At 47.2% G+C, this 12,875-nt stretch overlaps 1 protein-coding gene across 2 annotated transcripts in view; it reads left to right on the top strand.

Moving 5' to 3' along the window:
* TSG101 (tumor susceptibility gene 101) overlaps positions 1-12,875 on the top strand; it is a 282,331-nt gene that overhangs the window by 213,644 nt on the left and 55,812 nt on the right. For both annotated transcript variants that reach the window (XM_075882468.1, XM_037418098.2), the window contains one exon: positions 6,726-6,857. In XM_075882468.1, coding sequence (XP_075738583.1) covers positions 6,726-6,857 — 132 coding nt within the window. The remainder of the gene's footprint in view (positions 1-6,725; positions 6,858-12,875) is intronic.

Genomic DNA, 12,875 nt, shown 5'->3' with positions numbered 1-12,875 from the left:
TGAACTTCCGGAGCCTTATGTTCTCCTTGGAAACTTTAATGCGCATAGCAGGCTATGGGGCGACTCTCGATTGACGCGCGAGGTCGACTGATTGAACAGTTCCTTCTCTTGTCGAGCGCGTGTCTCCTAAATCGAAAAGAATCAACCTGTTATAATCTCGCCAATAACACCTACTCCTCCATTGACCTAAGCATAGTATTGCTCCTACTTTAGGCGGTTCGTGAAAGATTTTGCGGCAATCGCCCAACCACTTACCGATCTTTTGAAGAAAGGCGTTCCATTTTCGTGGGGGTCCACTCAAGCTGCCGCCTTCTCTCACCTCATAACACTTTTGACGACGCCCCCTATCCTCGCCCACTTTGACCCATCTGCCCGAACTGAGGTCCGAACTGATGCCAGTGGTCACGGTATCGGAGCCGTTCTCGCCCAATGCCAACAGGGACACGACCGCGTTATCGCGTATGCTAGCCGCCTCCTTACACCTGCAGAGCGTAACTATTCGATCACAGAGCGAGAATGCCTTGCTCTTGTCTGGGCGGTCTCAAAATTCCGTCCATATTTATATGGCACTCACTTTTCCGTCGTCACCGACCACCACGCGCTCTGCTGGCTTTCATCCTTAAGAGATCCTACAGGTCGACTTGGTCGCTGGGCTCTGCGACTGCAAGAATACACCTTTTCTGTGATATACAAGTCTGGACGCCTGCACCAGGACGCCGATTGCCTTTCTCGCTATCCAGTTGACCCATCGGCCACCATACCTGACAACGACGCCTGCGTGTGCTCCGTTTCTCAACTGAACCACATAGCCGACGAGCAACGCCGTGATGCAGCCCTACGAGCTATCATTGAGCGCCTCGACTCCTCCCCATCGAACCGATCCTATCGCTCGTTCGTACTCCAGAATGGCACATTATACCGGCATAACTTCCATCCAGACGGCCCATCTCTGCTGCTTGCCATACCCAAACACCTCCGCTTGGCTGTACTCCACGAACTTCATGACGTTCCTACTGCCGGTCACCTGGGTGTGTCCCGCACATACGACCGGATTCGCCGTCGCTTCTATTGGCCAGGTCTGGCACGGTCCGTCAGAAGATACGTCGCGGCGTGTGAGGAATGTCAGCGCCGCAAAACACCATCGACGCTTCCGGCTGGGCGCCTTCAACCACTCGATATTTCTACTGAACCTTTCTTTCGCGTCGGCTTGGACTTACTCGGCCCTTTTCCTCTGTCTTCTGCTGGCAACAGGTGGATAGCTGTGGCCACAGACTACGCCACACGCTACGCAATCACACGCGCCCTTCCAACAAGTTGCGCCACTGACGTCGCCGATTTTCTTCTACACGACGTGATCTTGCAACATGGTGCTCCACGCCAGCTGCTCACGGACCGAGGCCGCACATTTCTATCGAAAGTCATAGCGGACATTCTACGCTCTTGTGCAACACGCCACAAGCTCACTACGTCGTACCATCCGCAAACAAATGGCCTCACAGAACGCCTGAACCGAACCCTAACTGACATGCTTGCAAAGTACGTTTCCTCAGATCACTCTGACTGGGACATCGCTTTACCATACGTGACATTTGCCTACAATTCTTCGCGCCACGACACGGCTCGTTACTCCCCTTTTTTCTTGCTGTTCGGCCGCGAACCCACATTACCCCTCGATACGACGATTCCGTTACCAGCAGCTCCAACTTCACAATATGCTCTGGACGCCATCAGCCGGGCCGCCCACGCACGCGAAACCGCTCGTGCTCGCCTTCTGACCTCCCAAGCAAACCAACGGCGTCGGTACGACCAACGACACCGCGATGTGCACTTTTCGCCCGGTTCGTTGGTTCTGCTGTGGTCTCCGACCAGGCACGTTGGCCTGTCTGACAAGCTGCTCTCTCGGTACACAGGGCCCTACAGAGTGCTTCGTGAGGTGACTCCCGTCACTTATGAAATCACTCCTGCTGCCTCGCCGTCTTCATCCACCCCTAGGGCCAGCGACATCGTACACGTCGCACGCCTGAAGCAGTACCACTCGCCCAATGATCTTGACATCTAGATGCGCCGAGACGGCGCCTTTGCCGACGGGGGTTATGCTACCTGTAGGCTGCCACAAACCATAGTGCGAATGCGCGTGTGCGCCCGACGAAGAAGATGAGGCTCGCTGGCTGCTCGAGCTCGGAGCCAGACTGGCCAGTGCTGCAACCGCTCTTGCCAATATATTTTTCGAATATATTCGCAATACTTTGTCTCGTTACTCACGTAACAGTATCTTCATCTCTTGTGCCTTTACTCCAGTGGAAAGTCGTCAGTAATCTGTACGGAAGTGACCACTTCCCCGTAGTTTTGAGCACAACTACAGTAACTGAGTGTCCACCACGTGTTCCCAAGTGGCTCATAAACAGAGCCGACTGGGAACAGTTTTATACCATCGCTCGTCTAGGTTGGAATGACATATGTACTTTGAACATTGATGTTGCTGTCAACTACTTCACAGCATTTTTGATTGATGCTGCAACAAAATGCATCCCACAAACAAATGGACACCCTGGAAAATGACGTGTGCCATGGTGGAACTCTGAATGCCGAAACGCGCGCAAACAGCAAAACAGACCTTGGAGGCTGCTTCGGAACTCACCGACAGCCGAAAATCTTGACACCTTCAAAAAAATAAAGTCTCAAGGCAGGAGAACGCGTCGGCAGGCCAGAAGAGAAAGCTGGCAGAAGTTTTTGTCAGGGATCAATTCATACACACAGGAGGCTAAAGTCTGGAACATGGTCGGTAGGATAGCAGGAAAACAAGTACACTCACTTCCACTCGTAAACACTCAGGGTGATACCATGGAAGATCAGGCAAACTTCCTCGGTGCACACTTCGAACAAATGTCCAGCTCATCCCACTATACTGACACTTTCCAGAAATACAGAACAAGAATAGAAAAGCAAAAACTCGAACACAAATGCACTAGATACGAGGCATATAACCAAGCTTTCAGTCTAGCTGAGCTCCAAACGTCTCTAAACTCCTGCAGTACTTCTTCCCCAGGTTCTGACCGTGTGGTGTATGAAATGTTAAAAAACGTACCAATCGAAACACTAAAAACCTTACTTTGTTTGTACAATGCTATTTAGTTTTCTGACACTATCCCTATCTCCTGGAAAGAGGCTATTATTATTCCCATTTTGAAAGAGGGCAAGGACCCTTCTTTAGCTTCGAGTTATAGGCCTATTGCACTTACAAGCTGCTTGTGCAAAGTCTTCGAAAAAATGATAAACTGCCGACTTGTACATTTCCTTGAAACAAACAATTTGCTCGACCCATTTCAGTGCGGGTTTCGAGAGAGTAGATCCACCACAGACCACCTTGTCCGTATGGAGGCACAGATCAGAGACGCCTTCGTCCGTAAACAATATTTTCTCTCTGTGTTCCTCGATATCGAAAAGGCTTATGATACAACATGGCGTTTTGGAATTCTAAGAGACCTGTCCCACCTTGGCATGCGCGGAAGAATGTTTCACATAATCGAAAGTTACCTGTCAAACCAGACATTCCGTGTCCGAGTGGGCACGGTTCTTTCCCAAACATTTGTCCAGGAAACAGGCGTGCCACAAGGTGGTGTACTTAGCTGCACACTTTTTCTGACCAAAATGAATTCCTTGCGCTTGTCCATCCCTCGCATTATGTTTTATTGTACATATGTCGATGACGTCCAGCTTGGCTTTAGATCTTGTAATCTGGCAATGTGTGAGCGGCAGGTTCAGTTAGGTTTAAACAAGGTCTCCAAATGGGCAGAGGAAAACGGATTCCGACTGAACCCACAAAAAAGCACGTGTGTCTTGTTCTCCTGAAAGAGAGGCATGCACTCAGAACCCGACATTGAACTGAACGTCCAACGTCTGTCTGTTAATGCGGAGCATAAATTCTTAGGATTAATATTGGACAATAAGTTGACCTTCGTACCACACAACAGTGATAGGCAATGCCTCATGAACCTCTATAGAAGCCTCATTCGCACCCGCTTAGATTACAGGGCCGTTGTCTATCATTCTGCTACTCAAAGTGCCTTGAAGATGCTGGACCCCGTGCACCATTTGGGCATCCGCCTTTCTATGGGTGCTTTTCGCACCAGCCCCGTAGAAAGCCTTTATGTTGAGTCAAATGTGTGGTCGCTTCATCTGCAGAGAACTTACATGTCGTATGTTTATTTCCTTAAGGTGAAAGCAGACAAGAAGCACCCCTCATACTCTACTATTAATAATTTGTCGAGCTCAATTCTGTTTCAAAACAGGCCTTCAATGAGGCAGCCCTTCTCAGTTTGCCTGAAGAGTCTAGCTGAGGAAACTGGAGTCTCACTTGAACACAGTTTAATGGCTCCTGTAGCATACCCGCCACCGTGGCAATGGCAGACTATAGACTGCGATGTGTCTTTTCTAGAAGTTACAGAACATGCGCCTATTGCCCATATCCAAACATACTTCCTGGAACTTCAACACAAATACACACGTCCTGAGTTCTTTACAGATGCCTCCAAGTCTAACTCCTCTGTGTCCTACGCTGCTGTCGGCCCATCCTTTTCGGATGCTGGCCCTCTACAACCAGGCACAAGTATCTTCACAGCGGAAGCTTATGCGATACTTGTGGCGGCTAAACACATCAAGCAATTACAAATACAAAAAGCAGTAATTTATACGGACTCCCTCAGTGTGGTAACGGCTCTGCACACTCCTAAAAAACAAAAAAACCCAGTCCTTGTCTCACTTTACTCCATTTTGTGCACACTCTACACGCTCAAACAACATGTTGTAGTGTGCTGGGTGCCAGGGCACCGTGAGATTCAAGGCAACGTGAGGGCGAATCAGCTCGCTACATCCGTCCACAAAGGCACTGCCCCTACACCCATATCGATCCCGGCCCTTGATCTTAAGCAGTCTCTCAAACGAAACCTCAGGGACTACTGGCAGAGCAAGTGGGATACACACACACAAAACAAACTACACATTGTTAAGCCACACCCTGGTCATTGGCTGCCCGTATCGAAATCGCGTCATACAGAGGTAATACTAACGAGACTCAGGATAGGACACACATACACGACACACACACATCTTTTGTCCGGTGGCGATCCACCATTGTGTGACAGATCTGGTGAAGCATTAACAGTCCTTCACATTTAAATTAGTGCAAACAATTGGACACACTAAGAAAACAACACTTTCCATTACCCTACCGACAACATATACCTTTACACCCTGCAATGTTCGTCGGTAGGGAACCGCTTTTTAGTCACAAATTATTGTTAGCGTTTTTAAAAGAAATTCATAGTTTTCATATTATATACTCGGGCGTTCCGTAGCACAACCTCCCCAGAGAGGTTTTTGCTGCGGTGGCTACACAGGAAAGCACTTGCCTCACGGCCCTTGGACGCAAGGGTATGCTTCCTGCGCCTTACGTTCATTTTCACCCATGGCAGAAAGAGAATGTTCTATGGTCTTCATCGTCATCGGGTAGCTTGCATGTGCTTATGCACTTAGCTGTCACTCATTTGCATGAATGAGTGGGTTATGTCACGGGTTATTTGTGCTAACACCGATTGATCCTACTGCTTCGCCCACTCATCATCATTTACTCCGTCGAGAGGACGTAGTTTTTGGGGGAATGAAAGTTTCTTGGCGTACTCTTAAAGAGTAACCATATGGGCGTTTTGCTTTCACTGGGATCCACGTGGAGACTGTGCGTACCCTCTAGTAACCCCGTTGTCTCCACATCATCGTACAGTGACTTCTGATAGTGTTCAAAGCAGTAACCATTTGAAAGGGGTTCTTGAGATCGGTGATTTCAGGTGCTCGTATGATCTCGTCATTGGTGTCAAACTGTGTGAGGCGACTCCAATCAACTTTTATCTCTAGGTATTTGTCAGTGTTCTTGGTACATCAACCACGCATGAACCATCATCGGGTACCTTGCATGTGCTAACCCATTTCTTCATAAATGACATGGCGTATAGTGGGTACCTTGCATGTGCTGACACTCCTATTTTTCATCATCAGTTTCATTGTCGTCGCCAGGCAGCACACAATGTACAAGCCTAGACCCTAAGGTGCGTTGCCCCTGAGAGTGTTCCACACTTGCCATTATAGTTACTAGTGACGCTGACTAACACTCCCAAATTGATATGCACATATATACACTATAAAGTGGACAGAAGGATGACTGCTGCTTTAGCTCAGCTGGTAAAGCATTGGATGCATTATGTAAAGGCGTCTGCGTGCCAAGTTCCCTGCCAGTGGCAGGGAACCTGCCACTTGGTCTGTGCCAGTGGCTAGTCATCTTTTTGTCCACTTTTATTTCTTGACATTTACAATACAATTACTGATAATGACGACTTATATACTTTTGTTGATGTTATTGTGTGTTTGCATTAATAATGGGTGCTTTCCTAGCATTCAGTGGCTCCTTCCTTGTTCTATTTCTTGGAAATGCACATGGTGCAAGAACAGGATGTAGCAGCTGCAGTTATCGTAGTCTGTGTGGCACTTCAGAAGAGACACGAAAAATTCTGTGCTCACTGGTTGGCACTGCTGTTGATTGCGAACATTTCAGATGGGAGACTCTGTGATACTGTCACGCTCATAGCTACGCATCTTGGAATGGAATTGTGGCACAGCAAAGAAGACAATAATGGATAAACCGTCTGCAATTGTTTGATTTGTTTATCTTTGTGCAGACCAGCACCGCGGCCAGTGCAGCGGCTTCCCAGACGGGCACCATCACCCAGGAGCACATCCGTTTCTCTCTGCTCACGGCTGTTGAGGAGAAGGTCAAGGCTCGGCTCAAGGAGGCCCTCTCGGGAGCCCAGGTCGGCATCACATCTGTTTTGCTTCTAATGTGCACCTTGCCTGCACAGGGGTCTCTAGTCCGTGGAGCTTGACCTTTAAATGCTTTAGAACTTTCAGTTGCTGAAAGACACATGATTACTTATGAAGCAGTGCATGACGACAAGCACAAAAGGAACGATAGACTCCGTGCACTGAGACTGGCACGCCGTCGCACGGCCGTCAGAGAAGACAAACGCCGAAAGCCCAAGAAAAACAAAACACTCCCCCAACGTTCACTAGCGCGTAGTTTATCTGAATCATGAACTGCTGCGTAGTCAATTATACCAACAGGTACTCGTCGTGTCCTGCGGGAAGGAAGTTGCGAAGTTTCTTAACTTGTCCCTGCTTTATTGGGTAGCGAATTAAGTGGATCACAGCTGTGTAACGTAAAAAGTAGTGCTTGGTTTCTGTTCCCTCTGCCATCTCGCGTTCTGCCGATGCGTGCTTGAATTGCTCTGAGACACCCCCTTTGCAGGTGCGATAATCTTGCATGATATTCTTGCTGTCATGGAGCTGGTGAGAAAAAAAATCCTTGCAAGAAATCTTACTTTAGATCAAGGCTGATGTGACATTTTAGTGGACCATAATAATTACTATGACACCATATAGACGTCGCAGTTTTGAGGAATGCAATGCGAGGTCAATTAGTGCTTTCCTGAGTTCATGGGTCCATCAGTGAAGGGGCAAACTGAGTTACATAGCATTTTACCGTAAACACAAGTAGTCACCCACCAGGGTATGCGCACTCGGTATGATCACGCTAGGACGTCAATGATTGGTTGGTCCTTACTAAACTGGCGCAAGGCACCATGGGGAATTGACCATGAAATGGGCGGCGCCTTGTTATATATATGATTTTGTTCATAAATATAAAAATCTTTAGCAATAGATCATTTTCTAAATAGCTAATTAGCTTTATTCACAAAAAAGCGTATTGTCATGAAGAATGAGTTTCACTTACATAACCTTACAATTCAATTCGTTTTGTCTACGTAGCAAATCACATATGGCATCGCAAACCCTCCTGTGTCTAAAACCAAGTGCCATAGCTCCAAAGGAAATAACCACCAGAAGTGATTAATTGAATCCCATCTTTTAGATTTGGTTCATTCAAAAACCTTTTTCTTTCATTATTAAACAGGTGAAGCGAAAGACGGAGCGGGTCATGCGCTGTCCTCTCTGGAGTAAATCTTCTCGCATTCTCTTTCTCGCCCGCGCCTCAAGCTTAGCATGAGCTGCGGGAGCGGCGAGGTAAAACTATGAACATGATGAGCGATGATTGTGCCGCGACAATTTCAAGCAAAGCACTTCGCGAGACTCGGTGGCTGAAAATCGCTGTGGCACGACGCCGCAACAAACGTGCTTGCCAATTTTCACCAGTGGCCGTGGAGCCTTTTATGTTTCTAAATATGCTCAGAGTAATTTGCAAGTATATGCGGGTAGTGGGCAAGCACCAATAATAAGCTCAGTTCGAAAGAATGACAGCTTGCCGCGATAGTTATGCAGCAAGCCATATGCATTACGCACACACGCTTAGTCGTCATTCCTGGTGACGGGAGCAAGGCGCTCACTAAAACGGAAAATGTGGCCGCTTTCGTGCAGGTTTTTCCATTTATTCATGGTGGCTTCGCGGAAGATTGTCCCCCTGCGATATCTTTAAATTCTGCTCGAAGCACGCACTAACACACCGGCTACAGGCCCTTGTGCCACCATAGCTCTCAAAGCAATTAGGCGCTGCTGTCTGCTACGACTCTCAACGTTGCATGCCCGCAACACTACAAGTGGCACTGCGCGCGTATTTCAAGGCACCCCCTATAGGTCCTGCACGGAGTGTATAGGCACACCACTGCTTCATAAGTAATCATGAACTATCACCAACTCGCCCACCTTTCAACATTACTGAAAGACACACCCACCACTGTCTAGTGGTTACGGGGCTCGACTGCTGATACGACGGTCGAGGGATCGAATCTCAGCCACAGCAGGCACAGTTTCTGATAGATGCTAAAATGCCTGAGACTCTATCGCTTATATTTAAGTGCCTGTTCGTGTTAAGTACACGTGTGTTCGAGAATACGAGGGGGGTCTAATTTTTAAGAGCCCTCCACTCAAGCACCTCTCATAATAACGCCAGCCCTGCGCGGTAGGCGCAACACAGGCACAGCGAAAGCTAGAAGAGCGGCCTTTCAGAGCATTTTCAAAGCACTCATTGGGTAACTACAGCAAGCACACTTGCTTGGTACCCAGTGGGGCATTAATAATAAACTTTTGGGTAGGAGGTCAGCATTCGCTATGCTATTTTTTGTCATTCTTCTGAGAAGCATGGTATCCGCTAAACACTTGCTAGGAATTTTGTGCCAATTGTTAATGCAGTTGCTGACGACGATGAGTAATTATGGCTGAAGTGGGCATGCATCACAGTTAATAGGGAAACAAGAACAAGCTTTTGTAATAGGCTGGAGCATTGGATGGCCCACTCGTTACGCTAATCGCATTGTGTGACGACTGGTTGTTCTTTCACTGTTGTAAAACGCTTTATCGTATTAACGCGACTGCTTTCCCGGCATCAAGCCTGCTTAAGGCAAGTTAAACAACAAGTCACAAGCACAGGAGTAGCTCAGTGGTAGAATGCTGGGCTGGCACCCAGTGGACTCGAGTTCGAGCCCCACTGTGTCATTGGTGCTAGGTCATGCCTGCCTTAGGCAAGTTTGACAACAAGTTTCAAGAACCGGCGTAACTCAGTGGTAAAGTATTGGGCTGGCATACAGCAAACCCGGGTTCAAGCACCGCTGTGTCATTGGTGCAAGGTTCTTTTTTATATATTCGTGCGATGTGGCTACAGACACCGGCAGCAGCAGCGGACAGCATGCACTTGTGCGTGACCTGAGTTGTGATCTCATTACAGCTTTCGCTGTAAAAGTGGCTTAGGGACGTTAAACCCGATCAATTATTATCCCTGAGGGATGTAAATTATGGAGAGCCATATCTCATTCTCAAGTTTAGTGCCCTAGTGAATGGGTAGAGATGTTTCAAAGATGACTCTCGTATTAATCTGACATTGAATAAACTTGATGCAGTCGGGAATTTCCTAAAAAGCACGTCCACACAGGAATGCACCCCACACACTGTACTCCTGTTCCTGTGTGGATCTGTGTGTGTAAATGGTGGTGTGTTGTTTAGGGAATTCCTGGTTGCACTGAGTTTATTCAATATGATCAACCTGTCGAACTCTTTCTTTTATGGTAAATAAGCTGTGAAAAACGACACTTAAGCATCTTATCAAAGAATTTCCAACCATGATCACTAGAGACCGCATGTTTTGGCACTAAAAAACCGGATTTTAGGCACCAAAAGTAGATGGACAAAAGACTATTTTAGGTGCCAAAAACCATAAATATAGGCACAATAAACTGTAATAAAATTCAAGTTTTTGAAGAAGTACGTGTGGGATCTTTGTCTACGACAGGAAAGCAAACAGGAATGTTTTAGTTTATAATAGTACAAAAGGACGATAGTCTAGCATAGCCATGCAATTTTTTTTTGTTCCGCAGGGTTTGCAGAATACGGTCTCTCCTTTTCGAATCCGGCATAGTGAGTCAAGTGTCCACCGTCGAATAAACATGCTCCCGGGTTTCTTTTTTTTGGGGGGCATGGCTGAAGAAGGCAATAAATACAAGAGCAAATAGCCAGAGCCCTAATAAGCCAGAAGGGTCTTCTTGCCTAGTATTAACTTTGCCTAACCATGCGTGGTCAATTTCTCTTCTGTCTGTGAATACCTTAAAGGGCCCTTCACCTGTACAGTGGAACTCCACTACTACGAACGCCGCTTCAATGAAATTTCTACAACGAAGAATTCACGATTCCCTGTCAGCAGTACGTAGCAGTCAATGCATAAATATTGTCACCACAACGAACACTTTTTCTTCAATTGTCCCGCTTTAACGAAATTTCAGGATGGAAGTCCAGGCTCAGATACTTGCTATGCAGTAAACCCAATGTTTAACATTTCGATGCATTTTCAGGGCCTGAAAATAGGTCAACAAAGTCAACACGCGTTGGCTCCACCAGAAACCGCCACTATACCACTGCTGTTCAGCAAGCGTGCGCGCCGCCATTGCTCAATAACGATGGCAATGAGACTGCCCTGGCCCTGCTTTTTCCACTGGCTTGCTATTGAGCCGCAGACGATCGAAAGCTGAAGCTCAGTCGCTCAGTTAATGGTTTCCTTCACACAGCTGCTGGGCGCAACCGCGGAATGATGCTTTTTCCGATACCGATGCTTATCATTATGTTCGCGCTTGGCCAGTGTGGTAATTAATCAGAGCAGCTGTTCGTCTGCATTATCAACAAAATCAGCTAGCCGCGTGTAATGGGTGTTAAGAATTGCATAGAATATTGCAAAAGTCGCCGCTCCACGATACCTTTACTCCATCTCAGCATTGTCAAATACTTTTGAAGGCAGACAGGGGCTGGTTTTAACGTGTTAATGCAACTGTTTAGTTCGTTCACGAAGGCGGTTTGAGCGGTTCTTTCAGCATGCTTTTCACCATAGCCTAACTATGAATACGAAGCAGCGGACATTTTTTTAATTTTGAGAATAAACGTTCCTTTGTTTTGCTAGCTCAAATCAGCTATATTTTTTCAATTTGACTACAACAAAACTTTTTCCGTGCCCCGTCAATTTCGTTGTAGCAGGGTTCAACTGTATTGAGAGTTTTAAGCAGGCAAGAGGAATGCATGTACTGGGTGGTCACCATCTCATTTGCCGAAATTTGCGATGTTACGTGCCCTGAATAAAAGTGAAATGTCAGACTGAAAGTAACTTGCCCTTCATCTCCTGGGCACGCCCCCTGACATGGTGGAGGTGGCATATACAACAAAGAATGGTCCTGCATATATCAAAGTAGTACATGACAAAGAGAATCCTTTGAGATGACATTTGTAATTTGTGCAATCTATTGCCTGATTCAAAGTATGAAGTTTGACAGAAATATTAAATTATACAAACGGCATCTATGCGCGTTATTTTTCTTTTAAATTTGTATAGAGCGGGATGCAAGACTAAGCTGCCGCCATTTCGTTTGCGTTGGTGTTCTTTCCATTCTCACATCGTGCTGGTCCTAGCATTCACAACAATTGGTGGGTTTTGGGGACATCGTCCTTAGAGCAGTTTCAGGGGTGCGACGATGTGTATCGTGGTGAGGATACGTGATCCTTGCTATCCTCCCCAGACGTGTGTGCATAGAGGAATCCCTTCTATAGAAACGAGCAGTACAACTGAGGAGCATCAAAACGACATAACACCGCTTGCGTGCACGACCTGGCATGGGCAGGTAATGCGAATGTAACCTTGCATGCCCATGATCTGTTGATGCGTCTGCTTTGTGTGATCTTCCAGCTCCGAGTTGCTTCGATACCGAAGAGAGCAGGAAAGGAATTTGGCTTGAAAAGTCTACACCGGTCGAGTGGCAAACGTTTCACGATCACCTCCTCGCAGCATGCTTTCGCAGTTTGTATTGAACACTGCTCATCATGCTTTCACAGTTTGTGTTCAAGCACTGTGCTCAAACAGAAAGAAATACGCACAAAATGGACGCACAGGTGTACACAGGAGAATTGACTTTGCAATCAAAGGTTTGTTATTCCCACAGCTCTACTTTTTTTATAACCCCAAGTTTTGCTCTCCAAGTGGAAATAGTGCAGTATAACAATGATACTGAGCACTCTACAATGTTCCGACGTACGGGGTGCCTCCGAGATTAGCCCACCTATCACCGTGCGGCATCTCATGACACCTTTCTTTGACCTCACATTGTGATGCCACAGTGATGTCGTAGTGACTTCATAATGACATGAAGGCGTGGCTTAACGGGTAGGATGTCCGGCTCGCCTGCGGGAGGTGCGTGGTTCGAACCCCACCGCCGGACACCCACCGGTCTATAAAAAGGGTTCAAGCAGCCCCCCGACCACGCGTCCGGCTTTTCTGGGTGCGGTGCTTG

This window comes from Rhipicephalus microplus, unplaced genomic scaffold, assembly GCF_043290135.1.
Source record: "Rhipicephalus microplus isolate Deutch F79 unplaced genomic scaffold, USDA_Rmic scaffold_12, whole genome shotgun sequence".
NCBI classification, from domain to species: Eukaryota; Metazoa; Arthropoda; class Arachnida; order Ixodida; family Ixodidae; genus Rhipicephalus; species Rhipicephalus microplus.
This window is presented reverse-complemented; position numbering and strand designations above follow the sequence as displayed.